Genomic DNA, 22619 nt, shown 5'->3' with positions numbered 1-22619 from the left:
CGGACCAGAATACCTCCGGGACCGCCTTCTGCCGCATGAATCCCAGCGACCGGTTAGGTCCCACAGAGTTGACCTTCTCCGGGTCCCGTCGACTAAACAATGTCGTTTGGCGGGACCCAGGAGAAGAGCCTTCTCTGTGGCGGCCCCGACACTCTGGAACCAGCTCCCCCCAGAGATTAGAACTGCCCCCACCCTCCTTGCCTTTCGTAATGTTCTTAAGACCCATCTCTGTCGTCAGGCATGGGGGAACTGAAATATCCCCCCCCGGGCCTATACAGTTTATACATGGTATGTTTGTGTGTTTGTTTGCTTTTAATAATGGGGTTTTTAGTGTTTTTAAATTATTAGATTTGTTCTTACATTGTTCTTGTTATTGTTGTGAGCCGCCCCGAGTCTACGGAGAGGGGCGGCATACAAATCTAATAATAAAGTAAGTAATTGTAAATGAACTGTTGTATTTAAAATTATACAGGCTGCACTGGTCTAGATAGCTATAGCTAAAGCTACAGATGGTTTCAAGCTTAGCTTATAACAAATACATGGACATATGCAGGGTTTTGTCAACAGTATGGAAGTGGTTTCCCATGACTGCCTGCCTTGTGTTCCATAATAGTTAAACTACTAATCCGCATGAGATGATACAAATGTTATTTTTCAAACACTGTCATATTTTTTCCCCCCGACAAGCAGATTACATAAACCCAAGAGGTGCCCTCTATCACTCTTTGGGGGGAAAAGAATAATGTTCTTACCATGAGATCTGCAGGGCTTCAGTTCAATACCTTCAACAATGTTCACCATTAACCTTCCAATACCTGTTGCCCTTTGGGATCGGACTGTGGCAAGAACAGGCAAGATTCATTATAATATTCTTCTGTTATTTTGGGGAAAACTTAAAACTGTACCCCCAGTGCAGTACCTAAGTATGCTTTTTCCCTTTTCTTCTTCTCTGTTTCTATGTAAAGTTCAGAAGCAGCTTTGATCTTCTGAACCCAAGCTGTCCTTCAGAAAGAGAAGGTGGAAACAAAGTTACCCATTGTCATATAGGGTATCCCATAAGCACATCTGGCTGCATGGAAGCATGGAAGCATTTTAGTTTTATAGGCAAACTAGATGTGATATGAAGGATCTGTGCACAATATCTTCTCCATGGAAAATAAAATGACAAGAGAAGGGATTGACAATGCAAGGGTCCATTCCATTTTTTTGTGCTCCTTTTCCCAATTAAAACTAGGTCTTGACCAAAGTTCTTATGGAGCAAATAAGCATATAAATATAGTTGCTGTAAAGTCAAAATAGGAGAATGCAAAGTTAAATGTTAATAACACTCCATGCTAAGAGGTAATGAAACAATGTATATGTGGTACATTTGCATGGTAGGGAAAACAAAGAGAAAGAGAGAGAACATTCAAAGTCCAGTAATGTTCAGCGCTAATACAATGGTATTTTACCTTTCATTTATACTTTCTGCACGAAGTGTGTAGACTCGATCAATATGTGAGATGTGGAAAATGGGTTCATCCCCAGAAGGATCCGTAGGCAGTTTTACCAAAACCTCGTTTAGAAATATAGGCTGCAGAAATATTACGCAACATTCAGTTTAATTTGGAATGAAAGCCTTTGAAGAGATGTTTAAGCTTGGTGCGCAACTGACAGGTATGCTGCTGTAGATAATACTTTTCTGTTTCACACAAAATATATGCCAGTTATCCACTGCAATGTAAATCTTTTGTGCATCCACAAACTATAACTGCATTATTTGCAACTTGGTCATTAAAAATAAAAGACTGCTATCCTCTAGGACAGAGGTAGGCAAAGTTGGCTCTTCTATGACATGTGGAATTCTGGGAGTTGAAGTCCACAAGTCATAGAAAAGCCAATTTTGCCTATCCCTCCTATAGGAAATGATTTAGTATATTTAAAAAGACGCATTTGGTCCTTCTTCCTGCAAAGGCAATACTGTATATTGATCTGCTAAAGGCAGTAATTATATGGGCAATACAGTACCCAGAATACTGTCAAGTATACTGAAATACAGTTGTTATAATATTACCCCTAATTCAATGCTACAAATCTTGTCAAAACGTGGGCATTAAGTGAAGGAATTCCAACATTATGTAAAAGAACTGGAATGCTGATCCAATTCCAAACTCAGGTTCGCCATAAATAGTATGCCCAAAACATGGGAAAAAGAAACTGCTACATCCTCAGAAATACCAAAAACATTTCATTGGTAGTGCGAGACATTGTCAGATATGGGACCTCACTGAGTCCTTTAAATGGTCCCTTCTCACTGTATGATTCTGTGATACCCATGTTATATGATGTCCCATAAAACAATTCATATACAGTGTTCCCTCAATTTTTGCAGGGGATGCGTTCCGAGACTACCCGCGAAAATCGAATTTCCGCAAAGTAGAGATGCAGAAGTAAATACACTATTTTTGGCTATGAACAGTATCACAAGCCTTCCCTTAACACTTTAAACCCCTAAATTGCAGTTTCCCATTCCCTTAGCAACCATTTAGATTATTACTCACCATGTTTATTTATTAAAGTTTATTAAAATATATATTTATTAAAGGCAGATGAAAGTTTGGCGATGACATATGACGTCATCGGGCGGGAAAAACCATGGTATAGGGAAAAAACCCGCGAAGTATTTTAAATTAATATTTTTGAAAAACCGTGGTATAGACTTTTCGCGAAGTTTGAACCCGCGAAAATCGAGGGAACACTGTATCCTCAAATTCTAAATCTGCATGTCTAACCAACTTTTTTTTTAGATTTAGCATTAGGTAAATGATGTCCATGACATTATTTTTCAGGCAACATATCTTAAATTTTATGGGAATCAATTTTAGATGTTTATAATATATTGTGCACATATATTCTTTGTTTTCTGTATCCTTTGTACTTTCAGTGTATAAATAGTTATTTGATTCTATTGGGAGTTAACAATTACCATCAGGAACATTCATTAAATGTCTAAGTGGAAAATACTGATTTGATTTAGTTAATTTATCTGAAAACAGGAAGATATCTCAAAGCAGGGGAAATGTTCTGCTGCTTTTATTGCATGTGAATACTAAATGTATGCTTTTAAACTAAAGCAAAGGATTTGTCAAAAGCTTGACATAAGCTTTTGTTAATTCACTAATTGCTTTAGTTAATTCACTAATATTACCAATTTGCAGCTTCTGGGAAAATATAAAGATCTGCCAGTGTTAGACTACATGAGAACTATTGAGGATACTGTATGTTTTTGTTCCATCTCTGCTTCTGGGGTAAACAACACACATAAACACATACTAGAGCAAAAAAGAGGACAAGACATTATTTTCTGTGTAACCAAAAATGGTAGTACATTTATAAACCATCGCTAAAGACATTGCGGATTTTTATTTGAGGAATCAGAAATTGAATACAAGTGTATTTCCATCATTGTTCCAAACAGCTAGTGAATGCTGAATCATCTGTAGCCATAAGGGCTAAGCTGAATACATCATTCCAAATCTTGTCTATTCTTAAACATAATGTTTAAAGTCAGATGAGCCATACCATTTTTATTATAACCATTTCACATTAATATTTCCCTCAAACTCAAACAGTTTTGGGAAAGAAAGAGAAGAAATTTTTCCTAATATTAGGGAAAAGAAAACAAACATTAATGATCCCCTTCAACTCATAATAAAATTTATTTCCCTGAATCTTCAATTAATTTTTCAAACTATCCAATACAATTTTAATTATATGGTTAGTAATACGTCTAGCTTGGTCCCAAGAAACAAATAAGGGCAATCAGGGTGAACATTAAGAATTGTAATTAACCCTCTGAGTGCCAACATTAGGCTAATGGGGATTAAGAATGCTCAGTGACTCTAAAATATGTAATTTGGAGAGAGACGGGTAAGCAGAAGGAAGAGATAGAAAACAAGGGATCACAACTAGCTGGCTGTTAGATGTGAAGGACTTATTGCTCAAACCTATACATAAGAATCTAACCAATTAATATACAATACTTAATTGGCACCAGATAAGGGTCAATGGAATTCAAGAGGGGCTGAATTTGGACCATTTGTGGGAAAGGGGCGTGCATAAGTACACCAGTGTGCCTTCCATCCCCTGTCCAATTGTCTCTCCTTATCTCATTTATCTTTTCTTCCTTTCAAATATGTTCACCTATGCTTTTATATCTTTTCTTCTATTTTTTTCTTTACTTATATTATTACATATCTTTCTCTTCAATGTGTATTATGTATTGGACAAAATAAATAAATAAATAAAAAATAACCACTCTAGGCTGATGACTCGCTTAACTCTGTTCACAGGTCTGTCTGTTGCACTGGCTGGGATATTCCATACTGAATTGTTTTATTGAAAGTTCTACTTGCATCCACTATATTCTACTGATGCAATTTATCATTTTCCTCTCATATGTGAGAGTTATAATTGCGTCCGTGCTTTCACAAGCGCTGAAAAAACAGAAACTGACACAAAAAAGAATTACAGTGATTGAAAAGATCTGCTGCATGTGCACCCAGCAAAACAAATATATTTAGGCTTATTACAATTTAATGGAGAGATATGATTTTACTATATAGTCATCTAAGCAAAAAAAATGTCAAGTAGCCCATTCAGAAATATTTGATGGATCATATGAAGATTGACTGTGATATGATAAAAAATACTTTCCTTATTGAACATGTTGTTCACCTGATTTCATTACTTAATCTAATATATATTTTTCATAAAATAAGCTTAGACTCTCCAAAGAAAAATGCCTACATACAGGCATAGTTCCCTCTAAGCTGAGCAGTGAGCAATCGCTCACTTAAAAATCATCATCAACTCAGAGTTTTCCAAACCTGCCCAGAAGCCGAGAGGGAAAGAGTGAGAGGGAAGGAGAGAGAGAGGAAGAGAGGAAGAGAGAGAAACAGATAGAAAAAAGAGAGGAAGGAAAAGAGAAAGAAAAAGAATGGGAGTAAGGAAGAGAGAAAGAAAATCAAAATCTAGTTTGAAACTAGCTCAACTATTTAAGTGGCATTTTGATATTGATAGAGTTGCCCTATTATGAGCTCACTGTTATAGACACACAGTACAGTATTTTATTTTGAAATTCTCTGAGGCAAAACAGGGTGGGTTTTTTATTTATTTGTTTGTTTGTTTGTTTGTTTGTTTATTATTTCTGTGCCGCCCAGTCCCGAAGGGATTGCCGCTCAGACACTATACTTTTCGGAGAGGGGCGGCATATAAATCCAATAAAACTTGAAACTTTCCGCCCACCCCCCAAAAAAAATTAGAGGGAACACTGCATACAGAGTTGTTAACAACATCATTCTTCCAAGGAATTCCTCTGATTATGACATTGTGCCATTATATTTTATTGAAAAACAAAGATCAGTGGATGCCTTCTGCTCATTTGAGAATTTTTCTTAATGGCTAGTGTTCTGGACAAGGAATACTGTAATTCATTATATCAACCGCTGCCTAGCACCAAGTCTGAGACACACAGAACAAGAAGGGCTGGATTTAGACTGTTGGTGCTAAGAAGCTACACATATTGATAGAAGGTATTCAATTGCTCAAAGTGGTTTCTTTCTAGTATGCATCAAAGAGCTTTATCTAGCCATGTTGCATTCCAGCGTTTGGATAACTTTTGTCAAGTTTGACATCCGGTGCTTTATTTCAAAGTAAAGTCCAAGATTAACTAGGCATCTCAGCTGGGAAGGACACTAGAGGAAATTTATGAAATTTACATAACTGTGCATTTCAAAGATGTGACTCTAAGTCGCTTAAATAAAACAATCAAATAAAAAATTAAAAAACAACAGCATAATTTGACAATTTAAATTTTTAAATAATGTAAAAACAGTTTAAACACAGATATAAACAGGACCATGGGAGAATGAACAAGCTTCCTACATACAGTGTAGTTACTTCATTGGCCCCGTATTTCCCGGACAAAAACTTCCTCACTAGTTTGCTTTTAGGCAACAATAGCAACCATTTTGGAACAAGCGTGGACTCATTTTATGAAAATATCCAAAATTCCAAAGTTTCCTATTGGCTTTAAGAGGTTTGGGACCTTCATGCTTTTGTATAAAAAAAAGGATATTTTAATTTTTTAAAAATCGGTATTTTTCTTTTAAACGTGATACTTACAGTTTTGTACATTTTATACTGCAGATTAGACTTGGGGCTGAAAACCTTGTCTGTGCCAGATGAACCAAGAGGTTTTATGATCTGCGTCAGCAGGAGGAAGTCGTTGAACAGAAAACCATACAATTCCTTGTTGCTCTTGGCCTTGTAGAGTTTTCCACTGTGCAGGAATTTGCGTGGCCCCAAGCAGTTTGTAACAGAATTAAAAACAAGTTGCTGAGGGGGAACAAAACACACACACACACAAACCCAGCAGCAGTGAGATGTATAAAAATATACCAATCATGACATTGTTGTGTGTAATTGAACTCATGACATCAACTACTGTTCAGGGTAAATGCTTTAACCCAGCAGTATAATGTCAATATTTTGATGGTGTGGGTAGAAAATAAGGGTTATTTGTGGAACTATTTCTTCAGGTGTGTGCCCTTCAATCAGATTTGAAAGAAGGAAAATTTAAAGAATTGAAGAAAGTATACAAATAAAACCAGTAACAATACATTGGCACTATAGGTTTATAATACACTAAATTAGTTTTGCTACCAATTGATTGTTTTTTGTCTATTGGCAAAACTGACCATATTTGCTGTGATATTAAGACACAGATCAATATAAGTTTTATTATTAATTTATTCTCTGCGGAGATTCTCAGTCATCCAAGTCAGGATTGTCCCAAAGGTACTTTTTTCCCCCCAAGGGGCAACTGAACTTTTTGGTTTTTCTTTGAAGATATTTTGTTTCTCATTCAAGAAGCTTCTTCAGCTATTATTAATTGATTATAACTATTTACATTATATTAGTATAGTAAGTGCCCGTAAGTACCAATGGACAAGAACTGAAATTAGCAAATTATTTCTTCCACTTAATTTTTTAGTACGGCTTTGCTTCTCACCCAAAGTAGACCTGTAGTTAAAGTTAAATGTTCTTAATCTAAAGAAGGCAGCTTCAAAAACTAACATTTGAAAATGATTTATTTTAAACTATCCACTATCAAATAAGGGAAAAGGACAGAAAAATCTGAATTTTTCTATCTGACCATATATAACTTGGGAGGATGAATGGGAATGCAAAGCGTAAGGCATGCTGATACAACTTCATCTATGCTGACACATGTGACATGTGAACAGACTGCCTAGATTCACATTCTGCTAACCTGTGATCACATCATTTATACATATTGTTCTAAGTCATAAGCCACCATTTATAATGAAGAATGGCTGGTTTGCTCTACACACTAAATTAAAATCAAGCGAAGAAGACTATACTTTAGTGCAGTGTTTTTCAACCAGTGTGCCGCGGCACACTAGTGTGCCGTGAGACATTGCCAGGTGTGCCGCGAAGCTCAGAGAGAGAAAGAAAGCAAGAGAGAGAGAGAGAGAGAAAGAAAGCAAGAGAGAGAGAGAAAGAAAGCAAGAGAGAGAAAGAGCGAGAGAGCGAGAAAGAGAACAAGAGAGAGAAAGAAAGCAAGAGAAAGAGAACAAGAGAAAGAAAGCAAGAGAGAGAGAAAGAGAGAAAGAAAGCAAGAGAGAGAGAGAGAAAAAAAGGGAGGGAAGGAGAGAGAGAAAGACATAGAGGGAGGGAGGGAGGGAGAGAGAGCAAAAAAGAGAGGAAGGAAGGAAGAGAAAGAAAGAGGGATGGAGAGAGAGAAAGAAAGAGGAAGGAAGGGAGAGAAAGAGGGAGAGAGAAATAGAGCAGAAGGGAGGAAGAGAGATAAGTTTTTTGTCCAAACTTTTTTTAGCCCTCCCCGCCCCGCTCAATGTGCCCCAGGGTTTTGTAAATGTAAAAAATGTGCCGCGGCTCAAAAAAGGTTGAAAATCACTGCTTTAGTGAATGTATAAACCCACTAAAAATAACAACAACTGCTTTAATTTATATCTTTGATTTGAAGAAACACAGCCTTTTTCAGCATTACTGATATAGAAAACTGATACTATAGAATACTGATGTTTCTAGTGAAATAGTTTGCTGCTGTGGGAAGATTTAGTTGACTCAATAAAGTGGACTACGTTGTGTCACAAGAAGAGCCACAATCATATTGTGGCTTAATAAAAGTCAAAGAAAAATGAAGACTAAAAAAATTGACACTGTTACAAATTATGTCCAATGGAAAGCAGGATAAAATTGATTTAAAAATCTTGTTTTAACTAAACAGAATTATTAACATTTTTTCATTAGCTATTTTCTTTAAAAAAAAATTAAGATACAATTTGTTTGTGTATATTTAAGCTTTACCTCTGATAATCCTTCGCACTGGACATGAGCCTGGATCCATTCTAATCTGTCTGAATTTTCTTTCTCACGTACACCTTCATTCACCTGTGAACACAATTCTTCTGCTTTCTCTAAAGCATGTTTCAAGTGGCTGTGATCAGGGTGATTTTCAGGAGTATTTTCCAATATCTACATAAAAATAAGCCAATTTAATTTGCTTGGAAACCTGCAAATCTATTCCCTTATCATTGTAATGTTGGTAATGACCTTTAAAGCCCTACATGGCACTGGACCAGAATACCTCCGGAACTGCCTTCTACCGCACGAATCCCAGTGGCCAATAAGGTCCCACAGAGTTGGCCTTCTCCGGGTCCCGTCGACCAAACAATGTCGTTTGGCGGGCCCCAGGGGAAGATTCTTCTCTGTGGCGGCCCCGGCCCTCTGGAATCAACTCCCCCCGGAGATTAGAACGGCCCCCACCCTCCTTGTCTTTCGCAAATTACTCAAGACCCACCTATATCGCCAGGCATGGGGGAACTGAGACACCTCCCCCAGGCTTTTATATTTTATGTTTGGTATGTATGTGTTGTATGGTTTTAATTGCTGGGGTTTTATATATCTTTTTCTTTTAATATTAGATTTGTTCACTGTTATATTGTTTTTTATTATTGTTGTGAGCCACCCCGAGTCTTTGGAGAGGGGCGGCATACAAATCTAATAAATTATTATTATTATTATTATTATTATTATTATTATTATTATTAATTATAAAAATAAATAAAAATTAACTTAAGCAGGACCCTGTCCAAATCAATAAAGAAAAGTCATTTCTTGATTAAGGTTGACTCATTTTCAAAGCAATTTTATTTTATCTTTCTTATATTACTCTAAAATAATTTGAACCTTTTATTAATCTTTTATTCCTCAGATTTGCCTAATCATACTCTTAAAGAACTAAAAAGCAAATCAACTTTTATCTATGTAGGGAAGGGTCGAACCACTAAATAAAACTAATAGAGGAGAGGGAAAAACAACAGTTTTATATATAGGAAAGTGTATGTAATTTAGTTTAGGATTAGGTAGACTACATATGCTTGTGAAGGTCTAGCATTCAAGGCTCTCATGATTACAGACCAGTGAAGAGCTACCAAAACGTTTACTACCACATTATGGGCGTGGCTTATGCAAGACGCCCTGCGTTTTCTTTCAATATCTTTCAGTGCAAATTGGGTGCTCTGCGGTGGAGCTCCATTTTCGCTACCCCACTGCGTTCCACCCCCATCCAGGCAGTAGCCCACCCCTGTTACAGACATAGGGATGGGCAGACTTACAATCCAAGATATCTGACTATCAAACTAGAGCTGGCTGTTCTAGAATGACAGTAGTGCATATCAGATAAATTAACAAATAAATTTGGATCTCAATATTTTAATCCAATAACAAAAGGACTTACATTTTTTATTATTAGAGGATATCGTGTAACCCGTTGCATAGGCTTTAGCAAAAAGCTTGACAATGGCATTCCTTTACAACGAGGATCCATTGCTAATTTCTGAAAGGTTGAGAAAGTAAGAAATATCAGCTGATTATGAAACGTATCATTCCTTGACTAAGCATTGAAGTAAATGCTACAGAGAATGCACTCAACGCAGATTTCCTCATTTCTGCTAGAAGCGAAGTACAGTGGTACCTCACCATACGAACTTAATTGGTTCCAGGAGGAGGTTCGTAAGGTGAAAAGTTCGTAAGACGAAACAATGTTTCCCATAGGAATCAATGTAAAAGCAAATAATGCGTGCAAATCCTTCAGGAAAATCCCAAACTTTAGAAGGGAGGCGAACAGAGGGCAGGGAGGAGCAGCTAAAGGGGGCGGGTGGAAGAAGCAAGGCTAGGCTAAAGGGTGAGTGGGAAGGAAGAAAGGCAAGGGGGCGCCCCTCCCTTTTCTTTCTTCAAAAGACACCCTTTCAGTTCCTTTGCAAGCACGTTGTTCTCTGCAAAAATTTTCCTCCCCCAAGCAGCCCCTCCCTTTTCTTTCTTCAAAAAAAGGGGGGGGGAAGAAACCCCTTCATCCCAGCAGCAGCTGCTTGGGTTCGTAAGTTGAAAATAGTTCGGAAGAAGAGGCAAAAAAATCTTAAACACCGGGTTCGTATCTTGAAAAGTTCATTAGAAGAGGCGTTCGTAAGATGAGGTACCACTGTATATGTATAACTAAGAAAAAAACAGTATCCCCTTGGATTTATCTTTGAACATGGAAAAGTATCATATACCCAATACGTATTCTTCTATTCCTTTTTCGTCATTTATTTGTCATTTATTTGTAGAACAGATGCAGAATTATTTGTCATTTCGTCATTTATTTGTAGAACATTTGTCATTTATTTCGTCATTTATTTGTAGAACAGATGCAGAATTATTTGTCATTTCGTCATTTATTTGTAGAACAGATGCAGAATTATTTGTATTCCAGATAACTGCAATGTACAACTTATTGTAATTTATTTGTATTCCAGATAGCTGTTTGGCCACATTGGCCTTTGTTTGGCAAGTGGTATTTATTTAGCTGCTGCTAGAAATTGGATGCTGGTTCAATCAAATTCTTGATCTAAAAATGAAAGGTTCTTAACAAACTCATGATTGTTGTGCTGAATCACAATTCGTTTTTCGAACGTCCTAATTCTATGAAGAATTTTGCCATGTTATGTAACAGTCAGTTATTCGGAACAAAGTCAAAAGACTCCTTTGCCTCTGGAATTGAATAGGTTGATCTCTAAACTGTGATATCCTTATTTAACTGCATGATCAATTCAGCTGTTACTTTTGAGTCCTCTCTGACCAAATTATAGTCATTAGGACATACAGTAGTACCTCTAGATATGAGCTGCTCCACATGCGAGTATTCCAAGTTACGAGCTGAGATACGAGCAAAATTTCTGTTCGACACCCGAGCTCAAATTTGGGATACGAGCCGAGCGTCCACTAGGTGGCGCAAGAATTCCATTTTTTCCAGTTATCTCGGTGCAAAAAGCCAAATCTAAATGCATTTGTTTGAGATACGTATTGATCGACATACGAGCTCGGCTCTGGCACGAATTAAACTCATATGTCGAGGTATCACTGTACAGTGAATGGGAGAAAAAACAATATTCAGTTACAAAGCTGTGTTTCTGCTTGGCACGTTTTAAATGCAGAAGGTTCTTCCAATAAAAGAGAAACAAAGGTGATGTTGCTCTTACTTTAACAAAGTCCTTGAAGTCCGGCACTTCATCTGTTTTCTGTTGTATGAGTGCTGCCCCATTAAGCTGGCAGCTGCAGAATCGAATGTAGGGCTGCATATGAGGAAGCTGTGCTGTCAGGATATCACCTATCATTTTAACTGGCATTCTTTCACCGGACATCTTTTTACGAACTCGCAGTGCTCTAAAAAGGCAAAAAGCAAAACAGATATTGGGTTAGGTATTCGATTTAATCCCTTTAATCCCTTTGCTAAACATTAGAATATAAACAATTGGAGGCCCTGCATTAGAAAAAGCTTTTTGAACCAGGAGAACTTTCTGAATATTTATTTATTTATTCATTCATTCATTCATTCATTCATTCATTCATTCATTTATTTATACATAGAAACATAGGGACCCAGATTAGAGCCTGGTGGCACACCGCTTGTAACCAGGCTCTGCTCATAATACTCGCCATTAACAACAACCCTCTGATATTCTGATTATTTGATTTTTATCCCGCCCCTCTCCGAGGACTCGGGACGGCTTACAACATGTGAAAAAATACAGTTCTGAAATCTGATAAAATTAAGAACAGTCTAAATCCCCAATTTAATCTAAAAACAGTCATATTCAATCCACCAACATACTTTCCATTGAACATACATTCATTCATAGGCAGAGGCTGATGATTAGTGTCCCCAAGCCTGTCGGCACAGGCGCATCTTCAAATTCTTACGAAAGGCAAGGAGGGTGGGGGCAGTATGAATCTCTGGGGGGAGCTGATTCCAGTGTGCCGGCCCCCCCACAGAGAAGGCTCTTCCCCTAGGCCCCGCCAAGCGACATTGTCTAGTCAATGAGACCTGGAGAAGGCCAACCCTGTAGGATCTGACTGGTCGCTGGGGCTCATGTGGCAGAAGACGGTCCCGTAATTAATCTGGTCTGATGCCATGCAAGGATTAAAAACCTGTGGCTACTGAATCCTATTACTGCTGCTCTGGGAGATTTTTTCCCCCTGATCATTGCAATGGTTTCCTTTCATTATGAGGAGAGAAAAGGTGGAAACTATAGCATAAGGTATGAAATAAATGTATCTCCGGAACCGCCTGCTACCGCACGAATCCCAGCGGCCGATAAAGTCTCACAGAGTTGGCCTTCTCTGGGTTCTGTCGACTAAACAATGTGATCTGCCGGGCCCCAGGGGAAGAGCCTTCTCTGTGGCGGCCCCGGCCCTCTGGAATCAACTCCCCCCAGAGATTAGAACTGCTCCCACCCTCCTTGTCTTCCGTAAACTACTTAAGACCCACCTATACCGCAAGGCATGGGGGATTTGAGACATCTTTCCCCCAGGCTTATTATAATTTATGTTTGGTATGTATGTGCTGTTTGGTTTTTAATTATGATAGGGTTTTTAGTTTTTTAATATTAGATTTGTGCCATTATAATACTGTTTTTATCGTTGTTGTGAGCCGCCCCAAGTCTTCGGAGAGGGGCGGCATACAAATCTAATATATTATTATTATTATTATTATTATTATTATTATTATTATTATTATTATCTGTCACGAAAACAACCCTGACCACCTATAATGTGGCTTCACCCTCAGAACTATCAGAACCTTTCAGTTCCCTAAAACAGGGGTCTGCAACCCCTTGCTGCAACCCTTTCAGAACTGGGTCATGGAAGCAGCAAGTGAACGTGTGTGTGTGAAGCTCCAAAAAGTGGTGGGCTTGATATTTCTTAGGGCAGCAACCCCAGCCTTTCCAGCTTTGTAGAACTATCCTGTCTCCCGACACCCCCACACACACTGTTGGTCTACAAAAATGATGAAAAAAACATCATTTTAATTCCTATACAGTGATCCCCCGGTTATTGCGTCCCCGACCATTGCGAACAGGGTAATTTGCGATTTTTGAACCCGGAAGTCAAAACACCATCTGCGCATGAGTGCCCTTTTTTCTATGGGCACGCATGCGTAGAGGGCGCCGGGCAGATCAGCTGCTGGGCGGCTTCCCTGGGTCTTCCCCCTCTTGCTGGCGGGAGGGCGAAGCCCCCCCCAGCACCCGCTCGCCCGCCCTTCGCCCTGGAAGTTCGCCAGGAGTCAGCGGAGAACGGCGCGCCTGTTTTAAAACGATCGGAGCCGGCCGGCTCCGATCGTTTTAAAGCAGGCGCGCCGTTCTCCGCTGACTCCTAAAGCGGGGAAGTTCGCCAGGAGTCAGCGGAGAACAGCGCGCCTGTTTTAAAACGATCGGAGCTTTCCAATGAGTCCCGAAGACAAACGTCAAACTTCCGCGTTTGTCTTCGGGACTCATTGGAAAGCCGCGCGGGTGTTTTAAAACGTCGCCGCCGACATGGGGGGCTTGCTAGCACCCCCCCAAACCCGGGTTGGGGGTTCGGGGGGTGCTAGCGAGCCCCCCATGTCAGCGGCGATGTTTTAAAACACCCGCGCCGCCCCCAATCTTCGGCTCCTCGCTAGCGCTGCGGAAGTTAAAAACATCATCTGCACATGCGCAGATGGTGTTTTTACTTCCGCAGCGCTACTTCGCGAAAACCCGCTCGTTGCGGGGGGTCCTGGAACGGAACCCTCGCAACGAGCGGGGGATCACTGTACTGCTCAAAAAAATAAAGGGAACACTTAAACAACAGAATATAACTCCAAGTAAATCACACTTCTGTGAAATCAAACTGTCCACTTAAAAAGCAACACTGATTGACAATCAATTTCATTTTGTTGTCAGCACATTCAACTTTGTACATTCAATGAGAATATTTCATTCATTCAGATCTAGGATGTGTCATTTGAGTGTTCCCTTTGGGGTTTTTTTGAGCAGTGTATATTCTTCCTTTCCAAGGAAATAGAAAGATTCCCCAACATATTACAATACTGACCAAAATACGTTTACAAAATAACTTACTTCAATAGTTTAATATTGCACATAATAAGTTCTTTCCAGTTTACAAAAATCATAGCCACTTCTTTTTCTGTCAACAGTTCAGAGTCCATCAGTGGCTTCTGGAAGATCTGAAGATTTAAATAAACAATTTAGAGAATTTACTCTGTTCTTCATTTGTGCTCTCAACTTAACATCAAAGTTCGGAAAAGTTCATTTTCTGCATCATCTTGATAATTTCATAGGAAGTAATATAATCATAGACCAGCCCTTTAAAATCTCAGTGATTGCATCAGAAGACATTAAATACACTAGCTACTTAATTTGGAGTAGCCAAAACACAGGGCAAGAGGAAGCTTGCAAGAATCAGGATAATCTACCAATGGGCTCCTGTTTTAATTCAAGAAAAAAGACACTTTAAGATGATTATATATGCAAAGATTATCTATGCCCCCTAGGCATACCTTTCTATGTTGAATCTAGCAAGTAATAAACAAATCTGGGGAAGTGTTATTTTTAATAATAACGAATGATTAAGCTCACCTCTGTTACTAATTGTAAATCATTCACATAATTCTCCTCTGTTACTATGAGTTCATGAATGTACCCTTGCCGTTTCCTTTCTGTAGGTGTCAACATGTCTAGAAGATGTAAATCGGCACACCCTGAAAAACACAAGGAAAGAGGTACTATTTATTGTTTTGATTATTAACAAAATTCTGCATAAAAACCTGCAGGGAGGCAAATTGCTGGAGGGTAGAGGCAGAGGCAGAATTTTTTTTTTTTGTGCTAATCAGATTGCTGAAACTGGAGGCAAGAAGGTAAGTCAATAACTAAAAATGTCTGTAGAATGTTCAAATTATTCGACTTATTTTTTAATGAATGGTTTATTGTTGTTCTCGACAACTTTAAAAAATGAAGAAGTTTTTTAAAATAAATGCTTAATCTGAAGAGGCTCAATGCTTTTGTATCTTCTTTTAAATAGCAAAGAATAATGCATACTTCCAGAAAGCCACATCAATTTTAATAGCATCTGTACAAGTATGATCTGAAATGTAACAGTGTCCTGTTTTAGTATTGAGATAAGGCAGTTGAGTTAAACGCTGACTTAGTCGTGTTTGGAGTAGATCTATTTAAATAATTGGGAGGAGTTAGTGTGACTACATTTAAGAAATGTTTCTGGCAATAATACAGTAGTACCTCTAGATATGAGTTTAATTCGTTCCAGAAGGGAGCTTGTATGTCGATCAGCTCGTATCTGGAACAAATGGCTTTAGACTTTGTTTTTCCCCGCGGAGATAACCAGAAGCAAGGATTCTTGCGCCACCTAGTGGAAGCTCAGCTCATATCCCGAATTTGAGCTCGGGTCTGGAACAGAAATTTCGCTCCTGTCATGGCTCGTAACTTGGAATACTCGCATGTGGAGCAGCTCGTATCTAGAGGTACTACTGTATACGTCCATAATGTACATTTCTCCAATTCTTTGCTATTTCTATGGGTCAGGCACACAGGCACAGAAATACACAGCAAACAGTGTTATGTCATCTGTACTGTTTGCTGGGAAGCAAATTGCTGGGAGGCAGAGGCAGAATTTTTTTTCTCTTTGTTTTCCTCCCCCAAAACTAAGGTGCATCTTATACTCCGGTGTGTCTTATACTGTGAAACATACAGTAAGTGGAAAATCAGGTTTCTATACAGTTTTGTAGATTTTGTTTAATAGTACAGAATTTGAATTAATGAGCAGCACCAGATCATGCATTTTAAGTAAGGCAGCTTACTGCCTTAGTATCTATTATAGTTGATGACCAGCTAAAGCATTGTTTGTAAACATTCCTTTGCCCAGCAATACTCTCTATGTACTTTGATTGATTTATATCTCGCATTGCTTCCAGGAACTCAAGACTGAGTGAGTGGTCCAGAGTCATTCTCATTACAAATATACAATATGCCCAGGAAGAGATATACTCTGAAGCAATGAGATAATACGAAGTTTACTTTCCAGTTTGGAAAACATATACTTATTGTTAACATCCTTTGTTTTAGTTTAGTTTTATGTTGATCCCCTGCTTTGCTCATCCATATCTTAGTTTATTTTTTCAAGTTGGCATTTCATTATCTATATTTTTCATACTCCGGTAGTTAAACTCAGAGCTTTATATGTTTCTCAAAAGCCTTGAGTGCCTCCAGAGACCTCCAAAAGTTCATGGCTTGATAGAAATCACATTAATTGGGTTTAATTTTAATTACTTTTCAATATAAACAACATGAAACAAATTTAATTGTGTCCTGACCTTGTTCATAAATCTGAAGTCCCTCCCAATATGCCTCTTGAAAGCCAAAACCTCAGCCCAAGGGGGAAAACAGTGAAGGAGGTCTAGCTTCTTTCCAAATTAGTAAATGCTGTATCACAGTGATGGCGAACCGGTGGCACGCGGAACCATATCTGCTGGCATGTGAGCTGTTGCCCTAGCTCAGCTCCAATGTGCACATGTTTGCTGGCCAGCTGATTTTTGGCTCACACAGAGGCTCTGAGGAGGGGGGAATTTTTGGCTTCCAGAGAGCCTCTAGTGGGATGGGGAGGGTGTTTTTACCCTCCCCGGGCTCCAGGGAAGCCTTTGAAGCTGGGGAGGGCAAAACATGAGCCTACAGGGCCCACCAGAAGTTGGGAAACAGGCTGTTTTCAGCTTCCAGAGGGCCTCCAGATGGATGGGGGAAGCTGTTTTCGCCCTCCCTGGGCATTGAATTTTGAGTGTGGGCACTCAAGCCTGCACAATAGCACAAGCACATGCTCTTTTGGCACCCAAGGGAAAAAAGGTTCGCCATCACTGCTGTATTACAACCTGGCATACAAATCAACAAAATGTCAACAGTTGGCTGGGGTATATAGAGCGAGCTTCCTAGGGCCAATGCCTACAACTCTTAGGCAAAATTATTTCTGAATCTCTTAAATCTTCTAATGCTTAAACAGACCAATAGTCCGACTCAGGGGTGGATTCCCATTCCCATCTTTCAGCTGTGGCGAGGGGGACGTTTGCCCAGCTTCGCCTGGTGCACCAGTTGCGGCCCTATCTGGACCGGGACTCACTGCTCACAGTCACTCATGCCCTCATCACCTCGAGATTCGACTACTGTAATGCTCTCTACATGGGGCTACCTTTGAAAAGTGTTCGGAAACTTCAGATTGTGCAGAATGCAGCTGCGAGAGCAATCATGGGCTTCCCAAGGCATGCCCATGTCACACCAACACTCCGCAGTCTGCATTGGTTGCCGATCAGTTTCCGGTCACAATTCAAAGTGTTGGTTATGACCTATAAAGCCCTTCATGGCACCGGACCAGAATATCTCTGGGACCGCTTTCTGCCGCACGAATCCCAGCAGCCGGTTAGGGCCCACAGAGTTGGCCTTCTCCGGGTCCCGTCGACTAAACAATGTCGTTTGGCAGGACCCAGGGGAAGAGCCTTCTCTGTGGCGGCCCCAACTCTCTGGAACCAGCTTCCCCCGGAGATTAGAACTGCCCCCACCCTCCTTGCCTTTTGTAAACTCCTTAAAACCCACCTCTGCCGCCAGGCATGGGGGAACTGAGACATCTCCCCCGGGCCTATACAATTTATGTATGGTATGTCTGTGTGTATGTCTGCTTAATAACGGGTTTTTAAAAAAATGTTTTTAAATTATTAGATTTGTCATGAATTGTTTTATTGCTGTTGTGAGCCGCCCCGAGTCTACGCAGAGGGGCGGCATGCAAATCTAATAAATAATAATAATAATAATAATAATAATAATAATAATAATAATAATAATAATAATAATAATTCCCACCGCTACTGGCGTGCTGCATGCGCAGCTTTGGTTGTCCTGCACAGGTCCCAGTATGTTTTTGCTTCTGCGCATACGCAGGGAGCAAACTCATGCGAGGGGACTCGTGCGCGTGAGAGACATTGGCAATTTTTTTGCTTCTGCACATGTGCAGAAGCAAAACCACATTGGGATGCAGGCGGACGCATGCAGGGGAACAGAGGCTGTGCACACAGCAGAACTTTCGCTACTGGTGCGCTGTCCAATACTGGTCTGGCTTAGTATGAGACAGTTTCTGAAGATCCAATGTGAAGAATAAGATAATAATCATAAAACCTTTGGAAGAAATGGCAAAAACTAGAAAAATGGGTATTGTCTAATGCAGTGTTTCCCAACCGTGGCAACTTAGAAACATAGAAACATAGAAGATTAACGCAGAAAAAGACCTCATGGTCCATCTAATCTGCCCTTATACTATTTCCTGTATTTTATCTTAGGATGAATATATGTTTATCCCAGGCATGTTTAAATTCAGTTAGTGGATTTACCAACCACGTCTGCTGGAAGTTTGTTCCAAGGATCTACTACTCTTTCAGTAAAATAATATGTTTTCATGTTGCTTTTGATCTTTCCCCCAACTAACTTTAGATTGTGTCCCCTTGTTCTTGTGTTCACTTTCCTATTAACCCTTATTTAACCTTTGACATATTTAAATGTTTCGATCATGTCGCCCCCTTTCCTTCTGTCCTACAGATTGAGTTCATTAAGTCTTTGCTGATATGTTTTATGCTTAAGACCTTCCACCATTCTTGTAGCCCGTCTTTGGACCCGTTCAATTTTGGCAATATCTTTTTGTAGGTGAGGTCTCCAGAACTGAACACAGTACTCCAAATGTGGTCTCACCAGCGCTCTATATAAGGGGACCACAATCTCCCTCTTCCTGCTTGTTATACCTCTAGCTATGCAGCCAAGCATCCTACTTGCTTTTTCTACTGCCCGACCACATTGCTCACCCATTTTGAGACTGTCAGAAATCACTACCCCTAAATCCTTCTCTTCTGAAGTTTTTGCTAACACAGAAATGCCAATACAATACTCCGATTCAGGATTCCTTTTCCGCAAGTGCATTATTTTACATTTGGAAACATTAAACTGCAGTTTCCATTGCTTTGACCATTTATTTAGTAAAGCTAAATCATTTACCATATTACAGATGCCTCCAGGAATATCAACCTTATTGTACACTTTAGAGTCATCGGTAAATAGGCAAACCTTCCCTACCAAACCTTCCCCTATGTCACTCACAAACATATTAAAAAGAATAGGACCCAGAACAGACCCTTGTAGGCACACCGCTTGTAACCTGTCTCTGCTCAGAATACTCTCCATTAACAATAACTCTGTGATGTCTACGCTTCAGCCAGCTGCAGATCCACTGAACTATCCAGGGATTAAGTCCAATCTTCACTAATTTATCTATCAGCTCTTTATGTGGAATCATATCAAAGGATTTGCTGAAGTCCAGATAGGCAATATCCACCGCACCACCTTCATCCAACACCTTTGTGTCAAAGAAATCAATGAGATTAGTCTGACATGATTTGCCTTCAGTAAAGCCATGCTGATTTGGGGCCAATAAGTTATTGTTTTTTAGGTGCTTATTTATTTATTTATTATTTAGATTTGTATGCCGCCCCTCTCCGCAGACTCAGGGCGGCTCACAGCAAGATACAACAATTCATGACAAATCCAAATATAATTTAAAAAATTTAAAAAAGATTTAAAAAGAACCCCATTTTACTAACAAACACACACACAAACATACCATGCATAAATTGTACATGCCCGGGGGAGGTGTTTCAGTTCCCCCATGCCTAACGGCAAAGGTGGGTTTTAAGGAGTTTACGGAAGGCAGGGAGAGTAGGGGCAGTTCTAATCTCTGGGGGGAGTTGGTTCCAGAGAGTCGGGGCCGTCACAGAGAAGGCTCTTCCCCTGGGGCCCACCTACCGACATTGTTTAGTTGACGGGACCCGGAGAAGGCCCACTCTGTGGGACCTAATCGGTCGCTGGGATTCGTGCGGCAGAAGGCGGTCTCGGAGATATCCTCTTTTTGAGTAGAGTCTCCATCATTTTAACTATAACTAGTTATTTGGGCTATATTAGTTGAGTTCACTAATAAAGTGACAACCAAATTGAGCAAACCCTCAAAAACGCAAAATCTAACTAAAACAATACATGATGCATTAAAGTTCCAAATGGAAGTCTCTGAAAAACAAAATTACAAAATGTGTAAGAGTTCTTCATCATTTCCACTGTTCCACGAATGCTGGCTGGGGAATTCTGGGAGTTGAAGTCCAGATATCTTCAAATTGCCAAGGTTGGGAAACACTGGTCTAATGTGTGTAAGAGTACAAGCAACATTATCTACTATTCAAATAATGTACTAATGACAACTAGCCAATTACCACCTGAATGGAGGAGAAATACAAACTTATACTGATTCCTAAAAAAAGGATGTTTTAAAAACAATTTAAACTTTAATTTTAATATTTACACCAATTCAACATGTTGGTTACGACCTATAAAATTTCTGGCATGGGTCCAGACCATCCATGGAATTATCTCAAAACCTACCCACCCCAATCAGATTGGTTCACTCCATGTATTCCACAAGAATTTTGATTGATAAGGTCGAGGAAAAATCCTTGACCCTAAATTGTGGGGGGCATCATTCTAGGTTGGCGGTAGCTAGTGGACTAGGAAACAGAACCTACCTCTAGTCTGCTTTGGTTTTTAACGTATTTGCTTTCTGCTTATTTTAATATTTAAATATTATATACAGTGGAACCTCTACTTAAGAATGCCTCTACTTAAGAACCTTACTAGATAAGAACCAGGTGTTCAAGATTTTTTTGCCTCTACTTAAGAACCATTTTCTACTTAAGAACCCGAGCCCGGAAAAATTTCCCAGGAAATTTGACAGCGGCACGAAGGCCAGTTTCCTGCCATTCCCCCTTTAATCCCGGCCATCTCGGGCTTTTTTTTTTAAGCTTTAAAGTTTTGGAGTTTTTTTATTCCCTTCACCTCACCTTCTTCCTTCAGCAGCAACTGTCTTCCTCCTCTTCTTTCTCCTCCTCCTCCTCCCACCCAAATTCCAAGCTTTTATTTCTTTCCTAATGAGTTTGCATGCATTATTTGCTTTTACATTGATTCCTATGGGAAAAATTGCTTCTACTTAACGTTTCTACTTAAGAACCTGGTCACGGAATGAATTAAGTTCTTAAGTAGAGGTACCACTGTACTTGTTTTTACAATGCTGTAAACCACCCAGGATTGCTTGAAAGTGAGATGGGCTGCATATTAATTAAGTAATTCAGACTTTTACTCAATGATATTAGAATCCAATATTTTTCTTACTTTCTTTTTAAAGTAGTATTCAGATTGCTGGATTCTTTAACAGTATATAACTAAGTTGAACAGTGGAAATGATGAAGAACTCTCACACATTTTGTAATTTTGCTTTTCTGAGACTTCCATTTGGAACTTTAATGCATTAATGCGTTTCTGAGGGTTTGCTCAATTTAGTTGTCACTTTATTAGTGAACTCAACTAATATTCTCTAGTTATGGCGAACAACATTATCAGATCCCATTGTTGTGAAGGGAGATTTGTGTTGAAAACCATGACATTTTGTTATTGTTTAATAATGAGCATATTCCATGTTCAATAACATACCTGAAAAAAAATATGGCTGAAAAAATATGCTACTTTTTTATAGCTTCCAATTTTTGGTGTTGCTTTTTGAACTGCTTTTTTAAAGGTTTTAATCAGAAACACAATATTTTAAAGAAGCAACATTGGCTTCCATGATATTAAAATGCTGAAAAGCACTGTTGATAAATAAAAAGCTGAACAAATATGACATAAGGCAATGAACCAATACATCTTTCCCATGGTACCAGAAGAGTTATTAATCTTAACAGTAACTAGCCTTGGATATTAAAAGAAAACAAGGCAACATGTAAACATTTATTGCTATTCATTTCTTAGGATAGCAAATTGAAAGTGTCTGGAAATCTTCCTCCAGGCAACTTTTCTTTTTGCTGTAGACATTAGAAAGCTGATATCTGATATACAGCTGATAATCTATCCAGGTGTGTACTTTTTAAATCTAGCTGACATACTTTTATTACGAGGCTGCCATCATTGAATGTAGTGATTGTAGCTACAGTATAATGAAACAGCTTTGGATTTGATTTTTTGGGGGAACTACCAGCTTGATGACTATCATCCATTTTTGTTCCATTTTTCACACACTGCCTTAGTTTCTTCTCACTGCAGGAT

At 39.2% G+C, this 22619-nt stretch overlaps 1 protein-coding gene across 5 annotated transcripts in view; it reads right to left on the bottom strand.

Moving 5' to 3' along the window:
* Positions 1 to 22619, bottom strand: part of ITSN1 (intersectin 1) — a 135711-nt gene that overhangs the window by 6301 nt on the left and 106791 nt on the right. For 4 of the 5 annotated variants that reach the window (XM_070750374.1, XM_070750373.1, XM_070750378.1 and 1 more), the window contains exons 30-38: positions 15024 to 15145; positions 14505 to 14611; positions 11607 to 11790; positions 9827 to 9925; positions 8395 to 8562; positions 6166 to 6378; positions 1452 to 1573; positions 920 to 1002; positions 753 to 836 (exon numbers count right to left, since the gene is read on the bottom strand). In XM_070750374.1, coding sequence (XP_070606475.1) covers positions 753 to 836; positions 920 to 1002; positions 1452 to 1573; positions 6166 to 6378; positions 8395 to 8562; positions 9827 to 9925; positions 11607 to 11790; positions 14505 to 14611; positions 15024 to 15145 — 1182 coding nt within the window. Of the gene's footprint in view, positions 1 to 752; positions 837 to 919; positions 1003 to 1451; positions 1574 to 6165; positions 6379 to 8394; positions 8563 to 9826; positions 9926 to 11606; positions 11791 to 14504; positions 14612 to 15023; positions 15146 to 22619 lie in introns of those variants that run through there. The other variant, XM_070750379.1, reaches the window with a different exon arrangement.

This window comes from Erythrolamprus reginae, chromosome 4, assembly GCF_031021105.1.
Source record: "Erythrolamprus reginae isolate rEryReg1 chromosome 4, rEryReg1.hap1, whole genome shotgun sequence".
Classification (NCBI taxonomy): Eukaryota; Metazoa; Chordata; class Lepidosauria; order Squamata; family Dipsadidae; genus Erythrolamprus; species Erythrolamprus reginae.
This window is presented reverse-complemented; position numbering and strand designations above follow the sequence as displayed.